Source organism: Chrysoperla carnea, chromosome 4 (assembly GCF_905475395.1).
Source record: "Chrysoperla carnea chromosome 4, inChrCarn1.1, whole genome shotgun sequence".
Lineage (NCBI taxonomy): Eukaryota > Metazoa > Arthropoda > Insecta > Neuroptera > Chrysopidae > Chrysoperla > Chrysoperla carnea.
This window is the reverse complement of record NC_058340.1, coordinates 68,959,550-68,985,795: the sequence shown is the minus strand read 5'-3', so window position 1 is coordinate 68,985,795 and position 26,246 is coordinate 68,959,550. Positions and strand designations below refer to the sequence as shown.

The window sequence follows — 26,246 nt, the reverse complement described above, 5'->3', positions numbered from 1 at the left end:
TCACATCACTAATGAAAACAGTAAATATATAACTACCTTTATACATATATATCTATCTAACTAATAATCGTATAGTTTTGCTAATAATATAGTCTCGGTCATAATATCAGCAGTACAGCAGTACAGTGTAGAAGTAAAACATCACCTTTGCTGGTTAAACGTTATTATTAAATATTTGAATTAGTTTAAATTATTTGATAAATTACAAATAATTATAATATTCTAATCAACAATTTAAATTATTATTAATATATATAATAAGATTTACACATCTAATTATTATATAGTCTATTTCATAAAAACTGAACAGTTAAATAAAATCTGCTAAAAACTTTTTAAATCTATAAAAAATGTATTCACATAACACTTCATACAGAATAACAAGTGAAAAGAAACAATTGACTGAGTTAATCGTTGAAATACCATGCATAGTCAGTGTTGATTTCTTTATCACATAACACATACAAAAATATCACATAAAGACAGTGTTGATGCGCAATCGTTTGTTTTTTTGACGTCACGTAAATAACAAAAGATATTCACTTTTAAATAGACACACACACAACTGATATTCCTATATTAATACATACTATAAAATTTGCACCTAATTAACGCCCTCGTGGGTAAACAGTGATGTTTACAAAAAAATGTTTCAAACAAAAGTTTTTTATTTTTTTATAAGGAACATTTTTTACATTTAAACTTTTGTTCTATCTCTAACGGTTTACAAGATGGGCCCTACGGACCCAAGACCCAATTGACCTATGATGCTCATTTACGAACTTGACCTCACTTTTTACGTCCTGAGTACGCTGTAAAATTTTAGTTCGATTTCTTTTTTCGTTTTTGAATTATCGTGTCCACAGACGGACGGACGGACGGACGGACGGACAACCGGAAATGGACTAATTAGGTGATTTTATAAACAGCTATGACAAAATTTTTTTCCTAGCATCATTATTTTTAAGCGTTACAAACTTGGGACTAAACTTAATATACTATGTATATTTCATATATGCATGGTATAAAAACTAGCTGATGGGAGATAGAAAAACGAGGCCAATAGCATCAGACATTACTCAAGTGAATGCGATTTTCATAATTTTTGGAACAAAACTACTTTCATTTGAATCTGGAACAGAAAATTTGTCGTTTTCGAATTTTTAAAAATAATATAGAATAATATACAATTACTAGACTTTAACAAGTGGAATTTATAAAATTTAAAAAAACCCCCGACAAATGTTTTGGGTATGGAACCCTAAACTCGTACTTGAAACATAGTAAAGAACACTTTTCATTAAGTTAACTTTTCCCTTAAAGCTTTCTATAAAATGAACCGATTTTGAAAGTCAACGCCTCTTTTTTAGTTGCTTCGCATACGAAATCCTAAACTAGCACTTAAAAAATAGCTAACAACACGCTCCATTAAACAACCTTTCAATCAAAATAAAAACAAATCAAAATCGGGTCATTCGTTTAGGAGCTACGATGCCACAGACAGCAGATAGGTAAACACACAGACAAACGGTCAAACTTAATCCCCCACTTTATGGTTTGCGGTTTAAAAATTTGTAAAAACCGTTTCATATCTGAACCTGAAAATATACTACCGAATCAATTGTACTCATGTAGTATCATGACGTATACGAAAGTGGGATCATTTGACTTGCTGAATGAAGGCACATCTAAGTGATCGCGGAACCGAAACCACAATAGGGCAACTGGGGCAGAGAAAGAAGAAAATCACGACAAAAGTATTTAATATTTCCCAAAGAAATCTCTTAAAAATTAACTATCAAATGTCAACAATTGTATTTCAATTTTTTATTTTCACATGAAATAAATATGTTCATACTATATGAAATAAACAATAAATAAAGTTTAAAATAATAATAATAATATATTTGCAATAAATAAATTGATAAACATGAGAACTCGAGTAATTTATTAATAAATAATTTATATTAACTTTAATAATAATAACAAATAATTGTTTATGTTTATATTATTGCATAGCATTTAGATATGGTGGGTTTGTAATTTAATAATTATTTTAATCAACTTTTATTAAATTTAATAATTAATTTTAATTAACATAAACATTTAAACTTTATTAAAATATTTTTTATGTGACACAATTTTGTAAGAATAAAATATATAATTATCAAATATGAATTAAAAGTATATTTGTCTTTGTTTATCCGTTTGTTCTTTTCTATTTTGAAATTATATTTACTCTAATAAATAATAACAAATAGTATGAGAAAAAATCCGAAAAAGATAAGAAAAATTCCCATACCATAAATCTTCGATCTTATATACAGAGTGGTCCAAGTTATTGGACTTCATCAAATGTTGGATAACTTTGAAAAAATGATAATTTCTGACTAAACTAATAGCCGAGAATCAGCGGAAAATTTGGTAAAAGACATATATGATAACACAATGGGCTCTAATATAATTAGACCAGGCATGGGCGAGTTATTTTAAGTCGAAGTCACCATTGTTATAACTTTATTGTGTGCCATAAACTTTATTGTGTGTCTCTTTATACAAGTCCGCATTGCTCATAGAGGAGGAAGCGAGACAGGTATACGACTCTTAAACCTATTTTAGTTTCTCTAATAGTAATGAGATAGGTAGAAAAAAATGTTGTCTCTCTGTCTTACTCGTATTTTTGGTTGTAACTGGTTAGGTTGTCACTGACTTACTCGTAATTTAGATACAAATTGTCTGAGGGACTTCTTTAAGCCACGTTTGCCCATGCCTGGTTTATACAAAACGTTCTAAAACAAAACTCTTTGTTTGAATTTTTAATTTGAATTTGTGGCTAAAAACACTAGTTAATGACCTAACAAAAAATATTAGAACGTGTTTTTTAAGTTCTTTATAAAAATAAAAATTGCTGAATTATTACCTTAATAAAATTTATCACAAATTTAAATAAATTGACTTACTTCCAAAAAAATAAATAACCGTACATATTAAGTTTATAGCCGATTGTAATTTAAGAATTGCAATTGCAATATGCAATAAAAATTTTATAATCAAAATATCCGATAATGAATCATTCAAAACCATGCATTATTATTACGGATACTTTACGTAACATTTAAATACAGTCAAACTTCTTTAACACATCCTGACCTAGCTTTGTGGTGTATCTAAAAATATCGAATTATTTTGTCGAAGAATTATATCTGAAGGATAAATCAAATTTTAGCTCTTTAACCTTCAGATTGGTACTCTGTTCCTAGCTATCACCTAAGGGGGAGGCAAAATTTAAATTTTTAGGCAGAGAAGGGGATCAGCTACCTTAACCTACCTCCCGACGGTGCGCTCCTGCACCATTTATTTCTATCATTCTTGTTTTAGGTATTTTTTGATAGTCTACTCTCTACTATATAAGACAAGCTGGACTAACGAGCTACCTTCCTTTTTCCAATCATCTCGCAGCAAAATTATTTCTCGGAAATCAACGGGCTGCGCAAATGTGACGCGTGTACTTTTCTCTTCAGGAAAAGATACCGCATGCCTAACGATGCCGATTTCAACTGATGCAGTTTAATCTAAATCATAAACTGCTTGTTTAATTTAGATCTTGAAATAGTACATCTCTGACGAGTATGAGAGAGTACATACTTATACATTGAGCAGTGTGTATAAGAAAGAGGTGCTATAGGTGTTGCTTATCTATCTATATTAGATTAAATTATGATTTCAATGACTTTTATGAAATTTTTCCATTTAAGAACGATGTAAACGTGTTTTTAAGAATACGATGAGGTATTATAGATAAAGTTTAGGCTAGGAACTATAATTTTAAGATGTTTTGTAATAAATATTGTAATTTGACGATTAAATCAAACATTTTTTGAAAAAATTTATATAGCTGGCTATTTAAAAACGAACACGAAACGATTGACTAAGCATGTGTAGGTGGATTTCAAAATCTGAACTAATTTTTTTTTACAGTGTCGAATAATAAATCAAATTCTAGTTAATTCAATTGTTAAATAAATAATACTATTGTGTATATGTCTTATCAGAATAATCGCATAAATATTAAAATTCAAAAATTTAAATAAAGTCATGTATGTTTTTGTAAATTAAAAATAACTTAAACTACAAGTCACATTTTTTTCTAAGAACTTGTGCTTAACTCATTTAAATACGGTTTTTTTTTCTTTTCTAAATTATTTATGAGTTTTTTTTTTAATTTGCCATAACCAAAATTCAATATCGATGATTCATTGAATATATAAAAAAATTAAAAATCTATCCAAAAATTATATTTCTTGAAAACTTTATTAATTCCACATATCATGTTTCTTGATGTGTATGAATATCGTTTCTAAGAATACGTACTTAAAACGTGCGCTCAGTTTACAAAAAAAAAATCATTTTATTATTGTTAAAAGTTATAATAACAGTTGGTTAACTTAAGTTTTTGTAGCCAAGATAAAAAGAGAAGAATATCAAAAATGATGTATCTTTTTTCGTGTTAAATAATCACATCTCAACTTTTATTATAAATATTAGAAAAATGTATATAATGCTGTGACGTCACTAGCTGTTAATAACTTTTGTTGTATTATAAAGTCTAATTTAGATGTGCAAGACGACAACATTTCTCAACAATAGGAGTTAAGTAGCTAGATGAACGTTTGAAGCATTGACTTAACGGCTCAAAATCGTACGCTACCCCAGGACATTAGTAATAGCTAGCAAAAAACTGAAATCACAGCTGAAAAGAGTGACCCAAAATTAGTGGGTTTCAAAAAAAAAATTTCAATGAGATCAGATCAAATTTGCCTGTGTTGTCAAAAAAATCATATTTTTAACTTGATGACGTCATCAGAATCTAAAAAATTTAATTTTGCTCAATCACATCCAAATTTTATCCAATTTTGATAAACCAAGTATGTAATCCTACCAAATTTGAGTCATACTTTTCAAATTTGTGATCAAAATTAACCTAGCTCTAATAGTTTTCAAGAATGTGGAGTCGTGGAATTTAGCATATAAATGACAGCTAGGGAAAAACTGACATCTCATCTGAAAAGAATGACCCCAAATTAGTGGGATTCAAAAAAAAATCCAATAAGATCGGATTAAATTTGCCTGTCTTATCAAAAAAATCGAATTTTTTAACTTTATGATGTCATCAGAATTCAAAAAATTTGATTATACTATCGGTTATAAGGTTTTTATTCGGTAGTCTTTGAAAATTGAAATTGCTCAGCAAAGCAATTGGCCTGGACTGCAAGCTTAATCTAAATTAGGCTTTATTCACACTAAAAAATACCAGGTAACATTCCAATCTGTTTTGTAAATGAATACCTACACAGGTAAGGTAAGGTAAGTTAAGGTAATATTATAGATACATAAATGTCTATTATGTTACATTAAAATTTACCATATTTACCAAGTGTTTTTAAACAATAAATAAAATTTATTTGTCATTTATACGAGTGAGATAACACTATTCATTCATATACAGCTATCTCTTTTTTTGAAATATAGATATATGGTTTTTATAGAATATTTAAATATTTGTTTTTAAAATTTTATAAACTAAGGATCGGATTTTATGCAGATTTAATTGATGACGTCACAATGTTAGACCTATTAATGACACCCCCTTCTAGGTTGACTGAATAGGACCATTCATTAAATGAAACTAAAAAAAAATTTGGAATTCTATGACAATCATAGAATTATCAATTGCATTCAGAAGTTGAACACACAAAATCTCTTCTTGCATTCCAAATTATTCCTTAAAGACGTTCCCAACAAATCACGTTTTCTTATGATCATCTTTAAATCGTTTGTGTGCATTCTCATTAATGAACTTTATAAGAAGGTAAATTTCTTAAAACCCTTTATGGTGTTAAATTTATAGATTTGAGCTGTAAAATTTTCTTAACATTAGTTTGGAAAACTATTATTAATTAGTTAAAAGCCTATAAAGAAAATTATAACAAATGAATGACATTTGTGTGTTATTTCTTCTATAAGTAATTTTCTCTAAATCTTTAGGCATCAATACTTCAAAAACAACGGTATATATCGAACGAACAATTTTACTCTGAATTTTTGTCTAATTTTCCCAAGTTCTCACAGAATTCACCCTCAAAATTTGCAGAAGCCTGCAGAAGCAGAATATTCAATCAATTTTAGGCTTGCCACGCAGTTTTCCCACAAATTCTCGTACTATGCAAATTTTCGATCAGGCATGAGCCTCTCAAATTTTCAGTCTTTCTGAAATGACTGCCAAAAATACGGCTGATGCCAGATCTATTACAACATTTTCCAAAACTACTTTTAGGCTGATAAATTGCATACTCTTCATTGAGTAGATGCCGATATTTCCAAAATATGTCATTCTCCTGCGATTCTACGCCATCAAGATAGTGAATTATTAATTCTGCGTTAATACGTTTGTCCTAAAAAAGTAATGATAAAATGAAAACCTTATATTGATCCAAACCTTGCTTTTTGTTTAACTCAATCTAAATAGAGTCAAAATCCAAAATCATAAAATCCATTCTCTACTTATGAATTATATTTTTTGGTATCAAAACAGTAAAATAATATTTCATTGAATTCTTCTTTGAAAATTTATGATTTAAAAACAAGGATAAAACTATATTTTTAATAGATCTTACTTTTTCTAATACACCTATAATAATACTTCTAAATTTACTACCTGGATAGTAATGTCAAATAGTTTTTGTTTGCATATTTTTATGAATAGCATACAACAACTTGTATTATTAGAGATATTTTCATCTAAATTTCTATGTATATAAAATACAGGAATATTCTCTGGCATTTGTTCTCTGCTCAGTCGTTTTTCATCTCATTTTAACTGTATAAGATTAAAAAAAGTATGGAATCCAAAACTTAAATCATTTAACAAAACGATAGCATGGATATTTTAGATAAACTACTCGTTTTTGGTATTTTTAGGTCAGAATTACCCTATTTGCCAAGATATATCAAATTCCAAAAATAAAGATTTTTGTGATTTTTATACCATGTATATATGAAATATATCAAAGTATACTTAATTTAGTCCCGAGTTTGTAACTCTTAGCAAAATATTGATGCTACGAACAAAATTTTGTGTATAGGTGTTCATAAAATCCATTTCCGACTGTCCGTTTGAATATCCGCTCGTGAACACCATAACTCAAAAATAAAAAGAGATACCAAGCTGAAATTTTTATAGCGTGCTGTAAAAAGTAAAGTTGAGTTTCTGAATGAGCAATATAGGTCTTGGCAAGTAAAGACGCTTTAGCTCGTTCGAATACTGAGTCGGTTTATTAGACGGTATCTTAGAAAGTAGGTTTAATATTTTATGAATTTTGGGTTCTAATTAACCCTAAAAAGTCTATAATCAAATTTCTTCGAAATGTCAAATGGTAGTATACTGGAAAACTTTTAAAAAGTCGTAAAATAGAAATCGAAAAAAAACGTAACCGTTGCTATCTCAACAGGTTTCCCTCGTACAATAATATTTTTAACATACATGTGAATGAAATGAGCCTTTATTTTCATATATTTATAAATTGTTGTGGTCTAAAAAAATTCTTCGAATACAGGTTTATACAGGTTTTTAAGGTGTAATTTCATCACATTAAAGTCCATACTCCAGTCCATATCATCACATATGTTAAAAGGTCTTTATTGTTGTATTATTATGTTATGGGAAAATTTTGTATATATGAACTTTTGAACTATTTAAGGTAGATTATTTAATGTTTTGTGTTATATTAAAAAATTCTTCGAAAATTTAAGGTGACATTCTATTGTTAAAATTCATCTGTGTTCTGAGAATAATCCTGAAAGATGACTCAAAACATTGCAAAAATTAACTCTTCATGTCCGGGATTGAAAAGAAGAAAGAATTTGATTCAGGATTTCCCAAGGTTCGAAAAAAAAGAAAGAGGTCTCTAATTCGGGGAGTCGATTTTAACCTTGCTATCTTCTTTCGAAGTACTACCAGCAGCTTTTCATATATCTCGTTGAATATTAACCCCTTTAATTCATCAATCGTTGATAGCAAGGCTAAGGAATTCGCTTAAGAGAAAAATTCGAAGACTCTAAAATAAGATTCTCTTAGAATTTAGAGACGACATGTCTCATAGCTAGTAATTTTGAAAAAAATAAGATAGACGGTCATTTTTTTTACTTTACCCGAGTACTAGTGATGATCAAAATTAGTCTCGGTCTTGCCCATTTTTTCAAAACCAAGACGAAGACAATTTAGTACCAGTTCGACAAAACCAATACCAAGACCCAACTGTGCAAGATCAAGACTCATAACAAGACTTTTAACTTATTGTTAACAAGTTAAAACAAACAATTGACTGAGTTAATTGTTGAAATACCATGCATAGTCAGGGTTGATTTCTTTATCACATTACACATACAAACATGTGACACATACATAACTGATAATCAAGTATAGTACATATTATGAAATTTCCGCCTAATTGGCGCCCTCGCGGGTAAACAGTGATGTTTACGAAAAAATGTTTCAAACAAAAGTTGTTTAAATTTTGATAAGAAACATTTTTTACATTTAAACTTTTGTTCTATCTCTAACGGCTTACAAGATGGGTCCTACGAACCCAAGACCCAATTGACCTATGATGCTCATTTACGAACTTGACCTCACTTTTTACGTCCTGAGTACGCTGTAAAAATTTCAGCTCGATATCTTTTTTCGTTTTTGAGTTATCGTGTCCACAGACGGACGGACGGACAACCGGAAATGGACTAATTAGGTGATTTAGTGAACACCTATGACAAAATTTTTTTCCTAGCATCATTATTTTTAAGCGTTACAAACTTGGGACTAAACTTAATATACTATGTATATTTCATATATACATGGTATAAAAATAATTAATTAGCCCCAAGAAAATTTTTCAATGTGCTTTTCTATTAAACCTGAGTAATTTTTCTTTCGCATTTTAAGTAAAACCAGAGAAAAAAAGAAAAAATAATAACTAAACTACTATATTTCGGTGTAACACAGTTTGGGTGACAGACATTTCTGCATTTTTCGAATGATAGTCACCCATTACGAGGCTACAATCATACTGGCATAAATGTAGCTTACAATCTTTAATAGCTTAAACTGTCAGGCCACTTTGTTTACCCACCGCTCTATCTATTTTTAAAGTCTATAAACAATTTAAAAAAATACAGACTGTATGATTTATGGTATTACTTGACAACATGTCTAATATGTTAATCAGTTTTATACAAATAACGTTGTTGGTCATAACGTTTTATTATATCGCTGGTCACTGCTAGAGCTACATATTTTGACCATAAATAGTTCTTTGTCAAGACAATAAAATTATGTTTGCCATAAAAAAAAAAAAAACTTTTGAATATCCTGTGTCATTAAAGAAGATACTAAGATAGGTAGGTAAACTTTATGTACACAGCGAAAGAAATATTAGAGTTATGCATTATGAATATTAATAATCAAACGAACCGAACGATTACATATTATATTGTTTTTGTATTCACCTTGTATTCAAACCTTTTAAGTAGTTGAAGGTTTGATTATATGATAAATTGATTTTAAAATGTTTTGAATCAATCTAATTTTGATTTTTAATCAGGTAGAAAACCTGTTGAAATAGTGTTCTATACTATTCTTCTTTTAAGGTAATTGTAAACCTACAGTATTATAAAAAAGTTTTGGTTTATTGCACGGTACATACATATAAACCAAATACATGCTTTGTAGTCAAATAATTTTTTATTTTTAGTTTTACAATACCATGCAACTACAAAAATATATAATATATTGTGTGCAAGTGCTGCTTATAAATTTGATAATATAGATATCGCTCTTCAATCATTAATACTCTAACTATAGTAGTCTCTGTTCATCAAATGATGGATCTTCGATGAAACCATAATTAAATTAAAATTTTGTTTTTATATCATCGACAACCTTATATTTTTACGGTATTATTATAAACAACAAGATTGTCTAAATATTTTAGATAGTTTTTTATCACACTCTCTAAATTTTTTTATATAGAAATATCCAATTGAAAAGGATAACCTATATGATTCAGTATTTTTTCAGCCAACTTTGAACGATAAAATATTAACAAAAAGCGCCCATTCTGTAAGCTAAACGGCTGATGGATTTTGATAAATAGAAAAAAGTAAATTTTCTAAGTGAATCCTAAAACAAATTTCAAAAAGTATGAGCTAGAAAGAAAAAAAAAGGAAAACATATTTTTCATAATAAAATGTTTTAAACCAATATTTCAAAAATTTATAACAAACAACTAATTTATATTCTTCGTCTACGAAAATTTTGTTAACTGTTAAAGTCTGGGAAAATTATAAAATAATATTTTTCATTTGATCGTGTAAACATAATTTTTCATTGTGTGAAAAGTTATTTTTCTTTGCGTTTTTCTGAAAAGATTTATTTAAGTGTTTTTCATATTACTTTTATAGAAACTTTTCCGATTAAAGTCTGTCTGTTATGTCATTTTTGATTTAATATATTTTGAAGTTTTCTAAGAAAAATTTATTGTTATATCAAAGTAATTATGATATATTTTGAAAATTTTTGAATACAATTGAGATTAATATGTTTTGATAGATGAAATTATTCTTAGAATCACTAGAAAACTATTTTCTAGTGAACAGTCAAACCATCATCAATTTTTGTAGACTAATTGGCGGATCAACGCACAGCCTAAACCTCTGATCGTAGAATCCTGAAACATGAAGGGTGTTGTCTTTGTATGACGTAGGCATTCGATAAGAAAGGATTTTCCGAAATTCTACCATTAAGGGGGTGGAAAACGGGGGCAAAGTTTGTATTTGTGTTTTGTATTTTATTAAAATTCATCGCCTAACGGCGTTAAAAAGGGGTAGAAAGTTATTTTGGGTGAGATTTTCATCGAAAGTGATATTCGTCATTTTTCAATTAATTACTTAACCGATTTTAAAAATTATTTCACATGTAAGAAGTTATATTATCAGCGAGTATCATGGGCTAAAATTAATTTTCAAAAAACTAAGGTTCCGCATCAAATTGTGAGCAAAAGGGAAGATAAGTGAGGTCTAGTAAAGTGAGGACTATACCGCGGTAGTCTTTGTTTTTAAAGTTGAAATTGCCCAGCAAAGCGAGTGGGTATCTGCTAGTAATACAATAAGGCTCAATCAAAATTTAAAAGTTCAAAACATGGCGGATACAAGATCAAAAGCAAGACTCGATTGTCCAAGACCAATACTGAGATAATTCTTGCAAGACCAAGAGTCAATTCTGCAAGATCAAGACTCGATTCTGCTGCACAAAGACTTTTTTTTTGGAAGACCAATACCAAGATTTAATCGTCCAAGATAACTATGGTCTTAATCTTGATCTTGATCTCGCTCGTCACTATTTTAAACCTTGTTTTTGACGGAAATCGATTCAAGTTTGTAATATTTGTAATTTTAGCCAATTTTATGAGTAATCAGAGTAATGTGGGTAACCTAATATTAGGACTTGTAAAGTTATTTTTTCTTCCATTTTATTTATCTTTTGCTAACCAAAATCGTGATAAAAACACCATTGAAAATAGCGAAAAACCCAACAACAAAAAAACTTACCTAGTTGTTTCACAATCCACACCTAATCGTGTCGTATTCTCAACAATAGCTGTTGTCTTAAATTTATTATCATCGGCACCAATTAACACTTCCGTTCGGCCGTTCTGGAAAGGCGATGATGCTCTTCGCTCACTTAATGGTCGTTGAATATTATTATTATTATTATTTAAATTATTTGTCACCGTCGTATGATTGTTTTGTGTGATAACCCCCGCTCCAGAACCAGGCAATCCCGGACTAGGTACACTCGCCGCGATTCCACTACTAGTCGTACTATTTGGTATTTTATTTTGCTGTAGTAATGTAGCTTGTGTTGTTGGTCCTTTTAAGTTTGCTGCAGGCGATTGATGTTGACTTTTATTATGGTGTGGCGTCGGAGGCGTATGTTGCGTTGAAGATGATTTTGGTGACTTGGGTGATTTAGTTGCGTCAACTTTATCCACTAATTGTGACGTATGATGTGATGATAATGAATGATTCGGTTGTGTGGATGAGGAATTTACAATTGCAGGCACTACAATTTCATTTTTCACTGTTGCTGTCGTTGAGGATGCTGATGTTACATTATTCACTAATGCTGAGGATGCTGCTGATGATGATGTCACGTGATTGCTCACTAATGGTTCGGTATTGGGTAATGATGTCACATAGATTGGGGAGTTTTCAATGAAGCCATTTGTTTCCTGAGTACTGCGGGCAGATGTTGATGTTAGACTGTTTGATTGTTGATTTAGCTGAAAATAATGAAAAATATTGCTTTAAAAAAAATATTGTTTCTCAAATATTGGAGAGGAAATGGAGAAAATTTTGGAATCAAAACTTAGAAGAAAAAAATCATAATTTTTTTTATTTAGTGTAGTGTATGAGAATGTAAAATCAGAGTGGACTTTCTAATTTTTTTGATAATGAACCAATTTTGATGAACACGTCCCATTCTATTCACAATTGAAATAAAAAATAACCTGCTAAATAATTTTGCGTTTCCTTCCCTTGTGATTTTCGTTTAAAAACAGACTTTTCTGACCACCTTCGTGCCTGAATTTCATAAGTTTTAATTTTCACATTTTCTATAGTCAGATTCGAATTTAGAGACCGCCAAAACTCTCCGGAATGGGACTTTCATCCTCATTTATTTAAAAAAAAAATACGTTTCGGAAACTATGGGGCTTAAAAGTCCAATTCCTGAAATAGAGGGGGAGATCAAAACCTAATTTATGGTTTTTTTTCTAAATTCAATTACGAACAAAATGAGCCGAGTTGGATCAAAATTGGTTTTTATCAAAAAACTTAGTTCATAATACCTTCATTTACTCGACTAATTATCAATTTGGAGAAAATTTGATGTAGGTATAAGATTAGAACCAAAACAGCCTGGTGATTCAAGTTAATGTTTTCTAAATGGACTATAATCTGAGCTAGGATTCGAATCCGAAAAATGGTCTCTTCATAATAATTTCAGACTATAGCGCGATTTTCATAATTTTTGAATCTTATATTTACTGTATGTCATGAATTTCATCCAAATCATGGATAAAACTTATTTTTCAAATTCTTTACTAATTTTTCAATGATTTCCTTAGAAAAAATCGAAAATCAATAAAATTTTACTATTTCTTTAGATAAAATTTGGTGAATAAGGTAATTATGAGTCAAGAAAATCAGAAATAAAGTTAATTTGATGATGAGATTTGATGATATTTTACAATTCGAGATCGAGTTTCCAAAATAAACCTACTTTCCTTTCGTACACAATAAGAAGATGCGATTAATATCAATTATTTTGAAAGTAATTTTTCATAAACCACCAGTGAAATCTTCAAACGAACGCTATTTGAGTCGAATTTTATTTCTACATAGAAAGGATACTCTAACTTTTTCTATACGTCTCATTAGCTCAGAATTTTTAATGATCCCATTTGAAGATCCCAGAACAAGGACACAGGACACATTTCAGTAGCCACAAGCATTTCCTAGCAAAGGTATTTTTGTTAAACAAGGATTAAATTATTTTTGACACACTTAATACTATTGTAAAAAAATCGACACTGAAAGGGTTAAAAAAAATAAATAAGAAATAAAAATTAACATACCCACCCCCTAATAATTTTTTGTATATAAATATGTACATAAAAAAAATATAGATACATATATAGGCAACTTGTATATCTTAGGTGTAAAACACATTACATATGTATTAAGCAATAAAAAAAAATAGAATTCTCTAAAAAATTCATAATATTCAAGAGAATTATTTGGTGAACATATACAAGTTTGGTGAACTCTGTCGAATCGTCAAGTAAAGTTAGTTAACAATATATTTTGTATTCAATAGTTTATTTGTAAGTCCATCCGTATTGATTTTTGTGTTAATATAGGGTAAAAGCGCTTTTGTGTGTATTATATACATACATACACACATTTCTTAGCCATTACGAATACGACGAATACCATATCTGGTGTATTTCTAGTGAGAAGGAGACGACATACCTACCCTCTACAGCTACACTCTCAAATATCCCTTGTCTCTCTGTGTGTGTGTAATGTGTATATATGATACTTTAAACCATTTTGAAACACCTATGTTCTGTTGAGTATTTGCAAATGTTCGTTCCATCAAAATCAATAAAATTGCTTATACATAGTCCAGGCGAAGTTAAAGTTTGTTTGCCTCCCACCACGTAAGTAAAATGGTTAGATTTAGAAGGCCCAAGTGGCTGTTGAGTGATGAGAAAACTATAGAATGCAGCAGGGCCGTAAATCTACTAAATTTGGGTCATACTTTTCAAATTTATGATCAAAATTAACTTAGCTCTAATACGTTTCAAGAAAGTGTAGTCCTAGTCTCGAAATTAAGCACAAAAGTAAGAGCTACCGAAAAACTAACATCAAAGCTGAAAAGACTGACCCAAAATTAGTGGGTTTCAAAAAAAATTCTAATAAGATCGGATCAAATTTGTCTGTGTTGTCAAAAAAAATCAAATTTTTTAACTTTATGACGTCATCAGAATCCAAAAAATTAAATTTTGCTCTATTACATTCAAATTTTATCCAATTTTAATAAACCAAGTATGTAATCCTACTAAATTTGGGTCATACTTTTCAAATTTGTGATCAAAATTAGCCTAGCTCTGATAGATTTCAAGAATGAGGAGTCCTGGTCTCGAAATTGAGCACAAAAGTGATAGCTACCGAAAAACTAACATCACAGCTAAAAAGATTAACCCAAAATCAGTGGGTTTCAAAAAATTCAAATAAGATCGGGTCCAATTTGACTGTGTTGTCAAAAAAATCAAATTTTTTAACTTTATGACGTCATCAGAATCCAAAAAATTTAACTTTGCTCTCACATCCAAATTTTATACAATTTTGACAAATCAAGTATGTTATCCTACTAAATTTGGGTCATACTTTTCAAATTTGTGATCAAAAATAACTTAGCTCTAATAGATTTCAAGAATGTGGAGTCCTGGAAGTAAGCACAAAAGTATAATGTCATCATCATCATCATGAACCAAGATCGACAAAATTTCTTCGATTTATAGCACAGTTCGGCTTATGAGCATCCCCCTTTATTTGCGAAGTTTACAAATAAACAAATAATCAATTCCATAATGAGTTAAATAATTCTGAAAATAAGTTTATTTTCGTCACTTTTTTCAAGAACAATGATAAATCATCCAAATTTCCATTTTATTTAAGATCCAAATTAACGTTAGCGAAAATTAGCGAAATTACAAAATGCGACTCGACTATTTATAAATAACTTAACTAGTTTATTCAAAAGAAAACAGAATACAGACATTTTGCAATATACATTTTTTTTTAAATTAAAAAGAAACATTTCGTAACCACGTTGTTTTGTTACTTAAAAGAGCATGACGTATAAATTTATGAATAGAAACTGCATGTGCAAATATTTTTATATATAAATAAATAATAAAACAAGAGAGACATATTAATAATATGTATATTAAAGTGGGATAAATAAAAATATTAATTTATGAAATTATAAGGTTATGTTTTTTTTAATAAACACAACACGACTGTCATTTGTTTATGTGTGATGTCAAATTTACGACATTGAACATTTTTTTAAAGGTTTTTTGTGTCTTTATTTTTTGGTTTAAATTCTATTTTATCTGATTTGTGAGGGGAATATTAGTAATGATTTTAAAACTAATTAGTTTCGTAAGGGGTATATCTTTGTTTGACATTAGTGAGATATAAGAGCGTTTGTGTATGTTTGATATGAATGGTTGGAGTGAAAGCAATGTATTTAGGGCGTACAAAGGATTTATAAATTTACCTGTTGTGATAGTTTATTTATATCCACTGGTTTAATACGAAATAGTGCTGATAATCGTTCTAAACGTTCTCGGGCCTGTTGTTCAACAGCTATCATGTACGTTTCGATATTTCCCGCGCATAATCCTAATTCCAATGCTGAAAAAAAAAGAAAAACTCATTTTATTTTACAGATAACAAAATTTTAGTTGAATTCAAAAATCATCAAATTCTTATCAAAATTTTGCTTAAAATCTAATTCGTAATATTTTGTGTACTAATATTTATTATATAAATATGATACTGAGTTAGTTTGATAAGAAAATAAGTTAAATAACTTAATAATGGTTAATTGTAAGTGGCAAATAGATCAGGTTAGAGTGGCTAGTAAATGCTCTCGAAATTTATCACTTGGCAATCATAGCCTATGCGAACTATCAAAGCCAACTCGTGATAATTTTAATTATAACTTCATTTTTCAGAGGATTCTTTTTTTCGTACATCCTTTTTCGCAAATAACGGGAGCTTTATAGCAATAAATTCCAAATTATTTATTAGTATTAGTATCGGTTAAATAGACCAATTTTAACTTTGGTCTTACCTACTTCTGACTTATGGTCGCCCATTTAGAATTCCTTCTCTTAATAGAAATAAGTAGAATTAAAAAAAAGGGTGACTTGAGAAATCTAAAGAAAGTTAATTTAGGAGGTCTGTGATAAACCTTCTTTTGGGAACATTTTCATAAAATCCTACTTTTTGAGCATACTATAGTCTCATTTTAGCTCAATCACAGATGACCCCATATCTATTAATATTTAATAAATTAGAAATATTTTGCAGTGAAAGATAAAAAAATTAAACTCTTTCTTATACAGTAGGATCTTTGACGAAATAAAATGTTAAACTTCTTTTAAATAAAAGAATTTTGCAAAACATAAAAACAATTGACATATAATTTGCATATAATGCCAAACAACATTTATAAAATGTAAGATAAAGATAGATAAATGTAACAAGATGGATTTGTGAGAAGAATCAGGTATAAACATCTGAAAACAACTTTGAATAGTGTGAGCAGTGAGTCTTCAGCGCAGCAACTCGTCAATCTCCGGTGAAAGTCGAAGGAAGAGAAGTGAACATAACATACAATACAGCGAGCGGACCGACCGCTTGCATTGCTTGCAAGCGTTTTTTCCGCTTAGTTTATTGATCAAAACGTTTGTAAAAAAAAATTATTTATTTGTTTTAAGTATAAAAAAAAATTATTAAATATAAACAAAATTAATAAATTATTAATTGTTATAAATATAAATAAATAATGAGCTTATAATAATATTTAGTTGTTAATCAATCTAAAAAGTAATTGTTTTAACAAATTTTATAAAAATCACAAAGCAATGTCGACTAATAACTTAGGTGTGTTTAGTGAAGAAATCAATGAACAGGTAAGTTTTTATTTAAGGTACTATATATGTAATAGTAGGTTTAGTTTTATTACTATGCAAGGCTAACAATAGAAAGTCCAGGACGCGCGCGCGTTCATCTTAAAACCGCGAATATTTAAAAATATATGTCAATCATTTTTTTTTTTTTTTTTTCTTTCAAAAATTTTAAGCACTTAATTGACAAATTTGTCGCACAATTTCTTACATGAGTTCTTATTTTCCTTCAAACATTAATCGCATTAATTACATCATAATGATTAAATATTTTAATTATGTGGACATTCAGCAAATTTTTATTTTGTTATTTATATGTCAACGCATTCAATCACACTTGATATCGATTTATAACTCCTTTTAGTCCTTTTAAGATGAATACAATAACTTTATAATCTCAATGACCCCATGCGTGTACTTTAAGGTTAAATGGTTAATCACAGTCATCATAATGATTAATTATTTCAATTATGTGGATATTCAGCAAATTTTGAATTTGTTATTTATATGTCAACGCATTCAATCGCACCTGATATCGATTTCTAACTCCTTTTAGACCTTTTTAAGTTGAATACTAGAATTTTGTAATCTTAATGACCCCATGCGTGTACTTTAAGGTTAAATGTTATTCATTTATTATTTTTTTCTATCTTTGCAGTTAACAACGACTTCTACCGAACCAACACAAATAGTACAAAATGGTAATTTTACTCTGGGAAAAACACATTTGATAAATAATAGGTCATCCATAATAAGGCCTATTCTTTCTGACTCAACAAGTGACACCTCAACTACAGCAGCTGCCCATTTACATAATATAAGTGTAATTATCAATTTTTTGAACTTTTTTCGAGACGTTGAGACTACAAAACATCCTTTTCCCATTTAAGATTTCCCACTTTTTACTAAAAATATTTGTAAAACTTAATTGAACAATATTGTTTTATAGACCCTGATGAAGGATTAAAAATGAATCCGAAACGTCGCAAATTAGTAAATTTTTTGTTCTTTAGTTATCTTTAAAGATATTTTGGAAGGAATTTTGTAGTCTTGCGATATTATCTTTCCATTTGACATAAAATATGACCTCAATTTCTTTTTTTGTTTAGGATGACGATGAAATAACACGTTTACGTAATAGTCAATTTATTTGGACCAGTCCAATGGTTTACGCATTAATTGAAGAATATAGAAAATTAATAGTACAATTCCGTGATCCAAAAGCACGCCAAAAAGATCTATGGATAAAAGTGGCTGATGGTATGCAAATGAAAGGCTATCATGTCGATTACCAAATGTGCGATCGTAAATGGCGTAATTTAAAGCAAACATTTAAAAGTATATATTATGATAAACGAAAAAAACGACAACGAACATGGGAATTCTATGAGATATTACAGATAATATTCACGCCAGATCCGCGTGGACGAATTTTACGTAAATCGCGTATGGTATTACCGATACCAAGTGATGATGAAATGGAAGAAGATCCTTTAAATTCTGCCACACGTTTACCCCAACCAAAAAAGAAACGCTTACGCCCTGACGACGTACCATACGCTGATAATTTACCATTGTATATAGAAGAAAGTTATCCAAAGCCGATTGATACAATACACGATACCTCATTCTCATGGTACGATACCAGTCAAGATACATCCGAAAAGGATGACGAAGATTCCGAAAACGTTGAAGAAATCAAAGCCGAAGAATTTATATTCGAAGAAACCGAAGTCGAATATAAAGAAGTTGAAGGTCCGGCATGGTTTCGTACAGCCATGGAAAATTTACGGGCTGATCAAAGAGCACGTGTTTTGGAGGCACGTCGAATGCATCGGGAATTATTAGAAGCGGAAAAACGTAAATGTGATTTGTTGGAAGCTCTCTTGAAGGTTTTACAACCACCTCAGGGTTAATTGTTGTTTGTTTTTTGTATCATTTTTGTACCAATGTCTCTCTGTTTTCCCTCACTTTAAATAATTTGTTGTAATATTTTCTTCCCCCCAAAACAAAATGTAATTTTATATACATTATTAAAAGCTTTTACATAATAAAAAACACAAACAAAAATTATATTTAGAAATTTTGAAATTATCATATTTAATAAAAAATATATAAATGGCGGCAAATACAAATTATTAATATTGAACAAAAATGAAAAATATTATTATTAATGTATATAATTTATTGTTAAAGAATAAAGAAAGATTCAAAAAAAAATTTCTGTGTAATTACTTGGGAGGTACTGTAATCAAAATTAATTTTGAAAGAGTTTTAATTACAGGAGATTAATCGAAAATTGTTTTGGATTGAATTCAATTCGAGATTTTAGTGTCAAAAACAATTTTCTCAATTTGTAAAGTAAATTTAAAAATTCAATAGAAACATTTCATATTTCATCTTCTCAATTGTTGATTGAGTTTAGAATCGAAAATGACTGTGGCACATTTTTCAAGTAGTAAAATTGTCGAAAGAACTCTCGAGTTTTAGAATATTCAAAATAGAATGAAAAACATTCTGGCTGTAGATGGCTTCGAAATAAAAGAATTTCGCATAGGATTTTTGGCATTATTTAAAAAATATGGTATTATTTTTTTCAAATAATTGTAATAAGTGGTGTAATTTTTATATCATGCATATATGTAATATGCAAGGTATACTAAGTTTAGTCCCAAGTTTGTAACGCTTAAAAAATTGATGCTACGCACAAAATTTTGGTGTTCATAAAATCATCTAATTAGTTCATTTCCGGCTGTCCGTCCGTTTGTCAACTCGATAACTCAAAAACGAAATTTTTACAGCATACTCAGGACGTAAAAAGTGAGATCCAGTTCGTACATGAGCAACATAGGTCAATTGGGTGTTGGGTCGATAAGACTCATCTTGTAAACCGTTAGAGATCAAACAAAAGTTTAAATGTAAAAAACTAACCAACTTTTGTTTGAAACATTTTTTCGTAAACATCACTGTTTACCTGTGAAGGCACAAATTAGGCGTACATTGTATAGTATGTATTATATGGGAATATTAGTCATATATGTGTGACATGTATGTATATGTAATGTGACAGAGTAATCAACACTGTCTATGCAAGGTATTTCAACAATTAACTCAGTCAATTGTTTGTTTTCACTTGTTTAGATTAAAATTACCCTTCTTCTAAAGTGGTAGAGTCAACTTTGTTGCAGAGCAAAAGACCCAAATGAGATCGAAACGTTGTCAAATGAAAAAATTAAAAACCAAAACACTTCAATTGTATCCTACATATCCAAGAAAACAAAAAATTATCAATTTTCAAGGACAGAGACAAAGTTATTCTACTTATCAAGTTTCATCAAATTCGGGAAAAAAATATATACCTACATGTCAACGTAAGATTGTAATTTCCGCCAGATTGTAAATGGGTAACCAAAAACCATTCCAATATTAACGAAGATCAGCCCATTGCCATATGTTTAGTTGGTCTGGATTGAATTACCACGGGTTGGGATAGTTTTTGGCCCTTTTTGGGTAAGCATAATTAACAATTTCATTCGTTAGTTTACAATCTGACGGAAATTGCAATCTTACGTTGGCATACATAAATTTACTAATCGCTTATCATTCTGGACGAAATATGGCGATAAGTGCATAAATTAACATATGAACTCCATATTTGCATAAATTGAATTACGAAAATTGTGCGCATTTTTTTATTAAAATATTTCCATTTTTTTTACCTTTTTAAACTATTTTGTTTACAATTTGATTCATATTACCTCCAATATTTAACCAAAAAACAAGTTTAACACATTTTTTTTTTGCTTACTCATCAGTCTCTTTTACATGTATTTTTGTTTACGTTTTTATAAGGTCATTTGAGTCACGGCTCACGGTGATGTGTTGTGTTGTTGTAAGTGGATTCAAGAGAGGGTTGAGGGGATTATATAGATATTTGTATTTTTATATAGGTAGACGGTTGATTTTATTTTAAAAAGCGTTGACCTGAATCATTATAAGTATATTTCTGCGTATTTGGGTGGATAGTTTTTTTTAAGTCAATAAAAAAGTATTTTATCATAAATAAAATGTTTATTTTTTATGTTAATTAGCATTTTTTCGAAGGATGTTGGAGGATTTTGAACAATTGATATGAAAATTAATTGATCTAGAATCAAGTGGAGTATTTGACGATTATCTTATAATGTTTGAAAAAGTGAGAAATTTTTCATTGCGCTATATGGGTTGTAGAGGTAATGATCTGAGATCTCAATCTCAGAATCTCATATGGCTGTTTGATTCAAAAAGTGTCCACGAAATGGATGTGTTATAATAATGGCGCTAGTGTAGCTGAGGGTCACTTTTCGTTACACAGAGATTGTTCTCTAAATTACATAAAAAGCATTTAAGAAAATCAATTAAATATAGACGAGTTCAAAGAATAACTACAGTAAGATGACGTTCAGTCTGGGAGTAAACATTTTTTCAGATGAAGTTATTCATCACATTCGGCAGAACTTGAATCAGCTATTGTCAATTCCGTTCTTTTAATGCTTCAAATGTTGGTAATCGGTTATCCTGATAAACTGTCTTACTCCTGATACTACCCTTTTCAGAAACAATTTACTTGAAAATTGTTGTAACTTTCGATATGTCGGATATCTTCCTGCTTTTCATCCGTTCTAATTTTCACCCGTTCTAAAATAAATGTCAAATACTACGCCTGATTCTAGACCTAATCTCGGAATTAATTGTATTATTTAAGTATTTTAATCTTTTTTACTACATAAACATAACCCCACATTTCTTATTTGACAAGTTGACATGCTATTAAATGTAGGTCATTTTGTAGATAGATGTTCTAACTGATAATCGATTTGTATTTTAATCATAGAAATACGTATAATACAAATTACTTAAAGAATTGTAGTAGTTTTGTAAAGAAAGCTATATATATTCAACAATGATGAATTGACAACGAACATTTTAGGCGTGGTTTTTACAAAATGGCCGAAAATAGAGTGCTTATTTAACTCTTTTGAGTGACAAATTTACTAAAGAAAAATCTATTTCTACTGGCTTTTATTATGTAAAATTTTAAAAAATTTTAGTATTATATATTTCGCACGAAGTGGAATTTTTTGATTTCCCATACAAGCAAAAATTTCTTGTCCTTTTTATCTACTCCAAAAAAGATGGTCGTCAAGCATGAAGACATAAAAATAATTTAATCAATAGAAGCTAATTAGCTAATTAATAAAATAAATATCTAATTTGATTTAGCCGTTGTGCTGTGTTTGCATAATTTATGAACTTTTAAATAAAGAAAGTTATCTTGGTATTTATTGTTTACCTATTAAAAGTATAAAATAATTAAATACCAAATAAATACCAGTTTATTATTGAATAATTCATCAGAATCATATACAGGGTGTTCCAGAATGGAATTATTTCAGATATGACATTTTTATAGGCAGCACCGTTGGACGAGTGCATCACAGACTGACAGGTTTGCTGGATGAATTCATTAATGTCTCTTAAACTAATATTTGTAAGATTTGACTATCGTTTTAACACTTTTTTATACATTGAGTCAGACTGGCGAGTCTGCCGGTTCGCTCCGTCAGGCCAATTTAACAAGTTCTTGTTAATTTATTAACGAGATAGGAGGCTTAAAGATATTCATATAACAATATAATACTGCCACGATCCGATTCGTATGCTCTTTTCGCGTGGTATTAGACGGCGAATAAGCCATCTACATCATCTAATTCCCAAACAAAATAATCCGACAGCGATAGTTCAATACTCAGATTCTCTTCTCAAACTTTTTAACGACGACTGTTGGTATCGTTCCTGCTAGAGACATAATTTAGACTGATGCAGATATACGGATATTTCTAAGCTTAACGATAACGATTTAGCGCTAGAGAACACGTGCATAAAATAGTACCGTACAATTCTGAAACACCCTGTAAAGGTATAAATTATATATTGAATATTTTCTATGAAATTATTATAAAATTTAATAATCACTAATTGTCTGTCTATCTACTGTCAATCATCATTAATTATAATTAATATTCTAAAAAAAAAAAAAAAATTCTTTTTATTATAAATAACAATAATATAATAAAAAGAATATTTTTAAGTTAATTTATTAATAATAATGTATAACAAGAATTATTGTATTATATTATTAATAAAATAATACAAAACTTTCTCCCATTATAATAAATATATAAAACTTGGTAAGTGAGAGTAGGACATGTAAATAAAGGGTTCAGTATATCAATCACCAGCTCAATGGGTTGTAGGGAAAAGTTTAATATTGTATATCTATTCTATTTACGGTGCAATTAAGTTTATTATAGACCTGAATCTAGCTTAAATTTTGCATATGAACTGTTAAAAGAGGGTTCAGTACCACAAATTCAATTAGTTATAGTCCAAAGTTTGATAAAGATTTGTTTCGACTTGTGCAGTTTGATTTTTAAAAATGAATCAAGCTGCAGTTGACAGGCTCATAGGTTTTTACAGATGAAATTTTGTTCTCTCTTTTCTCTATTGAAACGATACAATCTCCTCAGGTATAATGATTTTGTGTTACATCATAAAATGGAGAAAAGTGAGTAAAAAAGGTGTATACATTTTGCAATCAAAGAGCTATGCTCACTCTCAATGGAAAACGACTACGGTTTGATTGGATAAAATTAAAATTAAAATACGGAACCCTTTTTTTTAAAAGAAATTTTTTAATATTTGTATTTGTTAACATAGGGTGACAGTTTTTAAACACTGTTATAAAAATATCGAGATTTTGTAGCATTATTATTAGAAATTCGCGATGGAGAAACAGGCGGGGTCTTCCTTAAAATTAAACAACTCTGAGATGTACATCTATTTGGATATAGATATAGCCCCGGAAAATAAAGGCTTTTCTGCTTATAAAAAGGCAAAGGGAAGTTTTTTCATCGGTCCATTGCAAAATCATGTGCGCAAAATAAATTATTCAAGGTCAAAGGTCGTGAACATAGGTTTTTACAAATATCTCGTAAACTATTGAAATTCAAAATTCAAATTTTTGTACTTTGCTCACCCCCAACCCTTGTTTATCGGTCGGTTTTTCTCATTAACGAACTTGGCCTTTCAAATACTAAAACCCTTCTTGATACCAAATTTTATTCAAATCGGACCTAAATTGCAACCGCTAGAGAGTTTACAGACACATAAACGTATAGATGCATATGTATTTTATAAATTTTAACGATGGTCATTTTTGACATCTATTAGATAGGATCGATAGACATTAGAAGAAATTTTTCCGAAATTCCACCATCAGCAATAGGTCCATTTCCTTCGACAGTTCGCTCAAAAATAAAAAATTATGAGGCGACAGAAAATTAATAAAAAATTATTAAAAATGAAATTATCTATTTCAAGTAATTTGTAGAGGTATAAACTTTTGTTGTTTCAAACCTGTTACCATCATTAACCCAATAATATGAGGATTCGAAGAACATTTTAAAATTCTCGATACAATTAATCGTTAAAATCCATGTGAAAATAATTTTTATTTTTTTAAACTAATCCAAGTAATTATATAAAAAAAAATCCGTTTTAATTACCAGATATAATAATTATAGCAATTAAATAAAAAAAAAAAACTGATGACAACAAAAGTCATTTTTTTCTAAATAAAAAATTTACAAAAATATTTTTCTTAAGGTAGTACCAGCATGGTATTTGCAGTTTCTATGTTAAAGCAATGGTACAATTTTTTTTTCGACAGAATTTAACGAAAAATTAAATTTAAGAATTTAATAATGCTTACTATTAATTCCCAAAGTTTCAGAAATTTTGACCGTTTAAAATGGGAAATAATTATGCCAACGTCCCAATTTCGATCAATTTACGTCAAAATTAATATCTCGAAAGTGAAAATTAATTTCTAAATTTTTTTTTTAGAATTGTATTGTATAAACATTTTTTTCTACTTTTTCTTCAATATATAATAATATCATAAAAAATAGTTGGAGAGACCGGACATTTTACATGCTTTAAATGGGACATGACCCTCAAAATCGCGAACTTTGTCTTTAAATATCTCGCGATCTAAACGGTCAAAAATTATGAAATTTTAGGAATTCATAAATAAAGCTATTATAAACCCGAGAAAAAAAATTCGGCCAAATCTGTCGAAAAGTGATTTCATGCTGGTACTACCTTAACAATAATAAATAATAATATTATAAGACTCATCATCTATTGTTTATTAATTAATATAAAAAAAAAATGTAAATAGTTAATTATTTATTATAATAATTATAATAAATAATTAAAACATTAAAATAAAGTCATTAAATATAATAAAACTTAAAATGTATGAGTGTAAGAAAAAAATTCAATTGAAAATTTCACTTAATTTTGTTGTGATTTTTATTATTATTTTATTTTATTTAATTTATGTATTTTTTTTGGTTTGTTTTTTGCATAAATAAAAGTGAAAATAGAAATGTTTTTTATTTAAAAAAACGTGTCTAGTTTTATTCTATTTATTTATAATAAAATACATAACATATTATGAATAACAAAAAAAAAAAAGTAGCAAAGCTTGCATTTTTATTGTAAATAAAAATTAATGATATATTTTATTTCGTATAAGATGGAATATATTTTGGACGAAGCTATAACGTAGACCCCTTTTTTGCACTGGGCATTCTGAGAAAGTTAAAAAGGTCCCATATTCGAAGGTGAGCATTGTATGCCTTCAAAAAAAAAACATTCTTTGCAATTGTCTACGCATTGAATAGTTTTCCCAAAAAAACTAGGTTTTATTAGGATCGTCTTTAAATCATATATACATTTTTTAATAGCCTTTACGGT

At 29.0% G+C, this 26,246-nt stretch overlaps 2 protein-coding genes across 3 annotated transcripts in view; one reads left to right on the top strand and one right to left on the bottom strand.

The window, feature by feature from the left end:
• Nucleotides 1-26,246, bottom strand: part of LOC123298997 (protein PALS1) — a 121,569-nt gene that overhangs the window by 33,082 nt on the left and 62,241 nt on the right. For both annotated transcript variants that reach the window (XM_044881103.1, XM_044881104.1), the window contains 2 exons: nt 15,965-16,101; nt 11,659-12,392 (listed from right to left, as the gene is read on the bottom strand). In XM_044881103.1, coding sequence (XP_044737038.1) covers nt 11,659-12,392; nt 15,965-16,101 — 871 coding nt within the window. The remainder of the gene's footprint in view (nt 1-11,658; nt 12,393-15,964; nt 16,102-26,246) is intronic.
• Nucleotides 17,251-19,405, top strand: LOC123299007. Its single transcript, XM_044881131.1, has 3 exons — nt 17,251-17,387; nt 18,040-18,204; nt 18,491-19,405. The coding sequence occupies exons 1-3, from the start codon at nt 17,340-17,342 to the stop codon at nt 19,295-19,297; spliced, it is 1,020 nt and encodes a 339-aa protein (XP_044737066.1). The 5' UTR covers nt 17,251-17,339; the 3' UTR covers nt 19,298-19,405.

Coding starts and splice junctions, on each gene's coding strand:
- LOC123299007 (XM_044881131.1), top strand. CDS start 17,340: ATGTCGACTAATAACTTAGGTGTGTTTAGTGAAGAAATCAATGAACAG. Junction 17,388..18,039: donor GTGAAGAAATCAATGAACAG/GTAAGTTTTTAT, acceptor CTATCTTTGCAG/TTAACAACGACTTCTACCGA. Junction 18,205..18,490: donor CCCATTTACATAATATAAGT/GTAATTATCAAT, acceptor TTTTTTGTTTAG/GATGACGATGAAATAACACG.